Source organism: Podarcis muralis, chromosome 11 (genome assembly GCF_964188315.1).
Source record: "Podarcis muralis chromosome 11, rPodMur119.hap1.1, whole genome shotgun sequence".
NCBI lineage: Eukaryota > Metazoa > Chordata > Lepidosauria > Squamata > Lacertidae > Podarcis > Podarcis muralis.
In genome coordinates, this window is record NC_135665.1 from 8,572,195 (window position 1) to 8,581,283 (window position 9,089).

General features: G+C 42.4%; 1 protein-coding gene across 1 annotated transcript; it reads right to left on the reverse strand.

Moving 5' to 3' along the window:
- Positions 1 to 855: 855 nt before the first annotated feature.
- On the reverse strand, positions 856 to 7,814 carry LOC114606512 (cryptic protein-like). The gene is made up of 6 exons (XM_028748860.2): positions 7,532 to 7,814; positions 6,601 to 6,650; positions 6,298 to 6,471; positions 4,020 to 4,134; positions 3,197 to 3,297; positions 856 to 1,749 (listed from the first exon to the last, which is right to left on the reverse strand). Exons 1-6 carry the CDS (start codon positions 7,552 to 7,554, stop codon positions 1,628 to 1,630), a joined length of 585 nt encoding a protein of 194 aa, XP_028604693.2. The 5' UTR covers positions 7,555 to 7,814; the 3' UTR covers positions 856 to 1,627.
- Between the last annotated feature and the right edge of the window lie 1,275 nt (positions 7,815 to 9,089).

A 9,089-nucleotide genomic window follows, 5' to 3' on the forward strand; every position in this document is an offset into this window, starting at 1 on the left:
CAAATTTCAAGTAAAGTCCAAGTCAGAGTATCTAATATAATTCAAGAGTTTCACTGTACATAGCCCAAAAATCATATATGAGTATTTTCTCCAGATTATGGGAAGGACTGTAAAAAACAAGAGAATTTCACGGCTTGATAACAATGTGTTCTATAGGCTACTCAAGGATAGCAAATTTCAGCAAATTAAGCCCTCTGCCACCAAAAGTCTGTGCTTGTGTCCACACTGGCTGATGTTTAAATTGAAAGGAAAAATCAAATGGATGTTCAAGGCTTCTGTAGTTCCAATAATATAAGCCACCCGGAAAGTTTGTTGAAGTGTGGCATATAAAATGGGCAACATTAAAACACGACAAAACTGCTCATTTATTGGAAATTGCCTGCAAGGAACGGATGGTGTGGATTTTCTCATGCATCCCATGCGAAGCATATTTATTTTTTTATTTATTACAAATAAATATGCTTAGCATGGAATTTTGAGTTTATAGTTAGCTGGTGCATTGGACTGATATACTGCCTGCTTGCGTGATCTGTGTGGAAAAGGAATGGCAGTTCGAAATGGATTGGAGGAAGCCTTCAAAAGCAGCGATGCTAATTTGCCCTAACTCAGGATGCTTGAAGAGTCTGTGCATGCTGATAGGAACTGACCTCACTAGCCTGTAGATTTCAGCTACCCGCTGGCTTTTGCAATTCCCAAATGTTCCGACGCAATTCGCAGCTCAAAACGATGTCTCAAAATGCAATTAGAATTCAAGTTTTCATGCAGAGTTTCAAGTTTCATTTTAATGGGGAAATGGGACAGAACTGATGTATGACTGAACACATGCAAACGCAATGAGTACTGAAAATAGATTGGTTCATTAATGTTCCATAACTTTTATTTTACCCTTTCAAGGAAAAGAAAGTTCCAGAATATACACAACATTTACTGTTTCCAGCACCTAAGCCATAGAAAATACATTTTTCTTCCACTGGAAGAGTCAACACTTCAGAATAAAGAACTGCTTAAATCAGATTTAAACAGAAGTCAACAAAAATCGGCATTAATGCATTATAGTGCTTTTTCATTAACAAACACTAGTTTAATACTGGGGCTAATCTTTGAAGCAGTCATTAGCCACTGTAGGGCTTGCACTTCACAAGGGATAACTTTATGACTAGCTATTCCAGCATCTCACTGGTTCTTCTGAGATGCTAAGAACAGGACTTTTGAGACCAACTTTAGGGCCTAGTGCAACAACCAGTCCCAGTCCTTCTGAGTCAAAGCAGCATGTCCTTTTTAGATTTAGCAATCTGACTGACATCAGGATGGGAAACCTACAGCCTTCCCAGATATTGTTGGGTTCCAACAGTATCTGGAAAGCTGCAGGTTCCTGATCCCTGAAAACAAAAATGTTAATTATCAGCCCCTTTTTATTTCTTGAGCGATTTTCTGTGGACACTGCAGAAGTGAGGTTTGCTGAGTTTACTGTGAAAGTTGAACTGGGAGTTTAAAACAACAACAGGCACTATAAATATTATATATAGCACTGTCCTTTGTTTCAGTGTTTATTCTTCCTTCATTTGAAGGGCAAGCATCATCATCATAAGGCCAATCATGGTTATGAATACCAGTCTTGAAAGAGTTTTCACAACAGGTAGAGCAGTCCACAGAGTGCAAAGAAACAGCCTAGGAAGAAGCAGCCCATTGTTTTCTCTAATCTTTGGCCATTTGAAAGTAAATGGATCCATTCCTCTTCCTCGCTTACAGCTGAGAAACAAAATAGAAATGGTTAGTTTGTTAACAGGGGGACCTCTCTGCAAAGAATTTCGACAGATTGTGCAATTTCCTCTGCTTCTTTGCAAGTACTTAAGCTAAAGCTAACATCTGTTGGAAGCCAATCACAGGTCCCATTCTCAGTTGAGAGGTGCAAATGCGGACCTCTTTGTGAGCCAACTTATCAGCTCTTGCAGGCATTAATCACAGCATAATCAAATGTAAATACAAACCACAAGGAAGTTAATAGAATGCCTTTTATTTTTAACCCTTTTCTCACAAGTAAAGGAAATAAACAGATTAATACCCCAAACCTACAAGGATCACATATATTACACTGGAACTTCTAAGTTTAAAGCCATACTCTTTCCTAAACCATTTATAGGGAGGAAAAAATACTGAACACTCTGATTAGTGAGGCTGCCTTTCAAAATAAAGGCATTAAGAATGGAGGTGCTGGACTAAAGTTCCCAAGCTAGTTAATGCTGGAGACACTCCTTCTGCACTTTTAACAGCCTCAGGACAGACAGAAATTCAACTGGGGAAGTTCTTCTCCGAAATAACATCTTCTGTTGAACTCCTGCTCCTTACAATGCACTTAATTGAACTGGGAGAATCATTATTTAGTGGGGGATGCATTAAGGATCACACTTTTAGCATATATTTTACATATAACTAGCAGTCAAGCAAGTGTGGAGTTAGTTCCTGATATAGCCTAATTGCTCAATGAACTTTGTTAAGATAAGACATTTAAATAACAGATACACATAACTGACTGGCTTTCATAGATTCCTGAGGCCAGAAGGGATCATTATGATAAAATTTAATCTGAACTACTCCAACAGGACCCATTCCTTAAATTGCTCTACATGCCCATACAGTGGTACCTCGGGTTAAGTACTTAATTCGTTCCAGAGGTCTGTTCTTAACCTGAAACTGTTCTTAACCTGAAGCACCACTTTAGCTAATGGGGCCTCCTGCTGCTGCTGTGCCGCCGGAGCACGATTTCTGTTCTCATCCTGAAGTAAAGTTCTTAACCCGAGGTACTATTTCTGGGTTAGCAGAGTCTGTAACCTGAAGCGTATGTAACCTGAAGTGTATGTAACCCGAGGTACCACTGTATTTTGTTGGCAAGAAACCTTTTGAGCCTTATTTTCTGCTTCCATCAAATATTCAGCTGGAGGGATAGGAAAATTTAAAACTAGGAATAGGGGAAAGTTCCCCAGTGTTATGGTATGTTGTGACATTTTATTTGGAACTCTTTCAAATAGCTTGGAGAAAGGAAGCTACATTGAAATAACCTTTGTTGCTAAGCTCTCAGAAACAAGGATCCTTCTGGAAAGGTAAATAAAATGGAAGCTCACTGGTGACAAGTCAGAATGATGAAGGACAATCAATATATAGCAAATTAGCAAAACAATAGATTGAAGTTCCATCTTACCACAGTTTCGCGGAGATAGACAGTGCAGTTCACCAAAAGCACACCGACAAAGATGGCAACTCTTTCGTATCCACTGTCCATGTTTGAACACGCCACAGTTGCTGCCAAGGACAGATCAGAAGGTTCAGAATTAATTAATATTGACATGTTATCATCATCATCATTGTTAAAACTTGGGAAAAACTTAAACCCAGGCCAGCAGTCCACAGAAAATATAACATAAAATAATAAGCAATTATAGTTTAGAAATCCTGCTCTGTCTTCCATCCTAATCATGCCAAAGAGCACCAGCCTCCAGTTAGCAGTAGGAAGGTAAAGGTAAAGGGTCCCCTGACCATTAGGTCCAGTCGTGACCGACTCTGGGGTTGCAGCGCTCATCTCGCTTTATTGGCCGAGGGAGCCAGCCTACAGCTTCCGGGTCATGTGGCCAGCATGAATAAGCCGCTTCTGGCGAACCAGAGCAGCGCATGGAAATACCGTTTACCTTCTGGAGTGGTACCTATTTATCTACTTGCACTTTGACGTGCTTTCAAACTGCTAGGTTGGCAGGAGCAGGGACCGAGCAACGGGAGCTCACCCCGTTGTGGGGATTCAAACCGCCGACCTTCTGATCGACAAGTCCTAGGCTCTGTGGTTTAACCCACAGAGCCACCCGTGTCCCATAGTACAAAGGTAAATAGGCAAAAATTGCCTCCCCTCCTCTGTGTCTGCTGCATCAAAGGCTTTTCCATTGAATTCACTGGTCTTTTTTCCACCAATTGACCTTAATTATAAGCAAACCACATCTCTCCAGGAACTCATGTCTCCCAGTCAGTTTCCTTACCTCTTTCTTTGATCATATTCACAGTATCTGCCAGTGAAGTGTTGGGGGCATGCACAGAAGCTGCCCAGGATGCAAGTTCCTCCATTTTGACAGCAATCCCGCTTCAGCGTTTTACCTGGAAGTGAATAATTCCACGGTTTACTAAGAAGCAGACCCTCTTTGAACCTACATTCTCACTTGTTCCACCAAGTCTCCCTGGCTGCCAAAGGTCTGATTTTTATTGGTCTTGAGGGGACAATAAAATTAGCTGCCTGTTAAGAGTGTTTGCTCAGTTAAGCCCAGTTTGTTTATATAAGGATTAAAAGCACACTACTAGGGATTACTCAGTGGCCACGCAGCAACCCCCTGGCATGTCTCTGCTGAAGAAGCTTGTGGACTTCATATAAGTCCACTTTCCCAGAAGCAGACCTCACTCATCACTTAAATAAATGGGTTTTCTTTGAAAGTAGCATGACAGACATTTGCCAAAATGAATGAAAGTCAGATTTTTCTTATGGCCCTCTTAACAAATGTTTGTGAAACAACGACTGGTCCTCGGTTTGCAGATTTCTGATGGGTTATAGTTTAGCTAAGGGGTCAGCAAACTTTTTCAGCAGGGGGCTGGTCCACTGTCCCTCAGACCTTGTGGGGGGGCGGACTATATTTTTTGGGGGGAAATGAATGAATTCCTATGCCCCACAAATAACCCAGAGATGCATTTTAAATAAAAGGACACATTCTACTCATGTAAAAACACACTAATTTATGGACTGTCTGCAGGCCGGATTTGGAAGGCGATTGGGCCAGATCTGGCCCCCAGGCCTTAGTTTGCCTACCCATGGTTTAGCTGAACACAATGAACTGAAATAAAATTAACAAGCCCATGGCCTTGTTTTTATGTGACATTAATAGCAGAATGGGACGCGGGTGGCGCTGTGGGTAAAAGCCTCAGCGCCTAGGGCTTGCCGATCGAAAAGTCGGCGGTTCGAATCCTCGCGGCGGGGTGCGCTCCCGCTGCTCGGTCCCAGCGCCTGCCAACCTAGCAGTTCGAAAGCACCCCCGGGTGCAAGTAGATAAATAGGGACCGCTTACTGGCGGGAAGGTAAACGGCGTTTCCGTGTGCTGCGCTGGCTCGCCAGATGCGGCTTTGTCACGCTGGCCACGTGACCCGGAAGTGTCTCCGGACAGCGCTGGCCCCCGGCCTCTTGAGTGAGATGGGCGCACAACCCCAGAGTCTGTCAAGACTGGCCCGTACGGGCAGGGGTACCTTTACCTTTACCTTAATAGCAGAATAACATCTCATGCTCTTCCATTATCCCTGGCTAGAAAGAGTATTTCTGATATAGCTCAATGATTGACCTAAGCCATAGACATATTACATGGGAACTGCAGCACTTTCCCGTAGGAACACTGTGGTCCAGCGCTGAGGGCCTTCTGGCAGTTCCCTCACTGCGATAAGCAGATAAACAAAGTTACAGGGAACCAGGCAGAGGGCCTTCTCAGTAGTGGCACCCGCCCTATGGAACGCTCTCCCATCAGATGTCAAGGAGATAAAGAAGTACACAACTTTTACAAGACATCTGAAGGCAGCCCTGTTTAGGGAAGTTTTAAATGTTTGATATATTATTATAGCTTTAATATTTTGTTGGAAGCCACCCAGAGTGGCTGGGGAAACCCAGCCAGATGGGCAGGGTATAAATAATAAACTATTATTATTATTATTATTATGATCCTGTTCAGATATGCAACAGCATAAAAACTGCTTGAACCACCATAAAATATTTCCACAGAATTGGCACCCATGAACATTTGAGTATTAAATTAGATGTGGCACAAGGGTTGGGGTTAATTGACAGCAGATTCCCAATGGACACATGTGCATTTATTACATTTTTATCCCACCCTTCCTGCAAGGAGCTTTAGAGGTGTCCCTCAGTTTAGTCTCACAACAACCCTGTGAGTTAGGATAGGTTAAAATTTAGGCTGCAATCCTGAAAACACTTAGGTAGAAAGAAGTCCCATTGAACACAATGGGTTTTACCTCCAGGTAAATATATCTGGGATTGCATTCCCAGGAAGTTTGGTGGCAGAGCAACGATTTGAGTTTGGGCCTCCTTTGCTCAAGACTATATACATTTCAAAACTCTATACCAGACTTTTTGTCTCTGCTATTTCTGTAAATACAGATGGCTGGGACCAGTTGGAATCCAATGACATTGCGAGGGCCACAGGCCATCTCTGCAGTATATAATGATTGTTTTGGCAGCATATAGAGATGGCAAATGACATTGCTACCTACTTTCAGTAAGACCAATGAAAGGCACTATTGGCTTATTGAGGTGTTTCCTGCTCTCATAACTCTGGTTCATCTCATTGAAGATATTTAATGTGGTGAGTTGGTCTTTGATGTTATCCTTTGGGACTGTGGCAGCAGCAATTTCTCCAGCATCCTGTATTTGCTCGTGTCTGGACCCTTATAGGAGACAAGGTGATGAAAAAAATAAGATGATATAGGTTTGTGCGTTTTATTAAAAAAGTGCACACATTTAACAGTGTTGAGACAAAAAAAAAAAAATAGACAGAAGAAGAGGGAGCTTCTCACCTTTTCCAAAGTGAATACTTTGCAAGGCCAGAGTCACTGCTAAAATAAACCTAGAAATGCAAATTCAGAAGAAACAGTTTATATAGAAAAGGGCTTGAGAGAAAGGTACATGCCAAGGCATGTCTACTCAGAAGTAAATCCCACTTAATTCAGTGGGACATGACTCCCAGGTACTTTATTTAATAAAAAGGTTTCCATGCTATTTTTTTCATTTGCAAACAAGAAACACCAAAGTGGTTCATGTCATAATAAACTCAAACGATATCCCATAAAATGTCTCATGGTGTAAGTCAGTACATAGGAATGTCATCTTAATTGTAAGGTAAAGGATGCAATACTAAACACACTGCGTGACAATCGGCATAAGTCATACTCAAGAGTAGACCCACTAAAAACACTTAAATGCATTGATTGCAATGGCTCTGCTCTAATAATGGCTTAGTTGGCTATCACCCACTAAGGAGTGAGGCTGCAAACCTCTTGCTGCCTACCTGGGAGTAAGCCCCATTGAACTCAGCGGGACTTACTTCTGAGTAGTCATGCTTTTGTACTGTGCTGCAAGTCAAAACTAAACTCAATGAGGCGTCAAGCTGAGAATCTTACTCTTAAAAACTAGAGTAAAGCAGCTGAATGGCTCAGCCACCACAGTTGCCAAATGAAGGATGCTATCCTGCACATCCATAGAATCCTAGTTTAACAGCTGCATTCTCTTTCATAATATCACCAGGGCAGCTGCTTTCTAAATACATTTGTAGTCTAATTAGTAAAGCCTTCTACAGCTCTGTCAATTACCATTTACTCTCGCTGGAGCCAAAATAGCAAGCTTTTGCATGTCTAAAATTTGCTTAGAATTTGCCTCTGTGCATGCAAAGATTAAAAAGGTGCCTCATTGAAGTCAAGGCAGTTATAGGAGAGAAAAAAGCAGACTTACCTGGTGTTTTGTTTCCAATACATTTTCCTGCCGTTTTTTTAAAGGACCTTCAGTTCCAATGCAGTTTCCAAGGGAGGGCTCTTTAGGCTGTTCTGTGTAGTTGTCTGTACACCAAACATAGAAGGAGTAACTATAGCAACAGAAAAAAAGGCATATGTATGTATCTCTAGCCTAGAGCATCACAGGACAAATACACGGCTCCTAGTAGCTCCTCTGCTGGTAAATGCTTTGCAGAGGTACAACCCATCAGTTCTAATCTCTCTGAGCTGACTGGTTCCTACCCCTCCCCGAAGATACATAAACACTTCTGGCTGGAGGGGGAGAAGTCACTCACAAGCACAGCAGGCGGGAAAGTTGATTCTTCACTAGGAATCTGCTGTAGCATTGGTCTTCACCTAGTGGGTGCAATGCTTTGCAACACCATCAACGTGAACATGGTATCTCATCACTTGGGAATTAGATTGAGTCTAGCATATGGATTGCACACTATCTATAAGAAGACTTTAATGTATTTTTAATCTTTGTTGGAAGCCGCCCAGAGTGGCTGGGTACAAATAATAAATTACTATTACTACTTTATGGCTATAACACTATAACATCCAGCTTCAATCTTTCTTCTTCTTCTTCTTCTTCTTCTTCTTCTTCTTCTTCTTCTTCTTCTTCTTCTTGTCCTGCAACCACTCCTTAACTTGTGTAGCATCTCGCCTGATGTAGAGTTGTGGAGAACTTTAAAGCACACCACGTTTCCATGCCTTTTAGCTTGGTCCTGCTGAAGGCATTGCCCAACTCTGTGTTTTTCTTTCTGTTTGCTTAAATATTATTTTTAGGGGACAGGTCAAAAGGCTGGAATACGGTGACCGGACACAAAACTGGAAAGGGGGACTCCAAATCTTTAATAGTGGTATTGAAGGCAGGATTTTGGCAAGCTATAACTTGCCCCTCTTCTACACAAGTGCTAAAGGTACAGAGGTCATATTTTGTCCTTTGCATCATACCAACATAGACATGGAGAAAGATGGCCACATATAGGATAGCTTGGCAAGAGGACAGGCCACTTGTAAGTTGTTACTTAAAGGTAAAGGGACTCCTGACCATTAGGTCCAGTTGTGGTTGACTCTGGGGTTGTGGTGCTCATCTCGCTTTATTGGCTGAGGGAGCCGGCGTACAGCTTCCGGGTCATGTGGCCACCATGACTAAGTCGCTTCTGGCGAACCAGAGCAGTGCATGGAAACGCTGTTTACCTTCCCGCCAGAGCGGTACCTATTTATCTAATTGCACTTTGATGTGCTTTCGAACTGCTAGGTTCGCAGGAGCAGCGCCCGAGCAATGGGAGCTCACCCCGTCGCGGGGATTCGAACCACCAACCTTCTGATCAGCAAGCCCTAGGCTCTGTGGTTTAACCCACAGCGCCACCCGCATCCCAAGTTGTTACTTAGCTTTTCGCTTTTACTGCATTTTAAAAATTGACTTATTTACTTCACTTTTCCTTTAGATTCTGCTTTTCCTCCCTTCCATTTCCCCCTCACAACAGCCGCCTGACGTGGTTAGGCTGAGAAAC

Bases quoted from the DNA above. Each gene is read 5' to 3' on its own strand.
- LOC114606512 (XM_028748860.2), bottom strand. From the start codon at position 7,554: ATGTATTGGAAACAAAACACCAG. The intron at 6,651-7,531 runs GTAAGTCTGCTT...TTGCATTTCTAG, and splicing joins TATTGGAAACAAAACACCAG to GTTTATTTTAGCAGTGACTC. The intron at 6,472-6,600 runs GTGAGAAGCTCC...GTCTCCTATAAG, and splicing joins AAGTATTCACTTTGGAAAAG to GGTCCAGACACGAGCAAATA.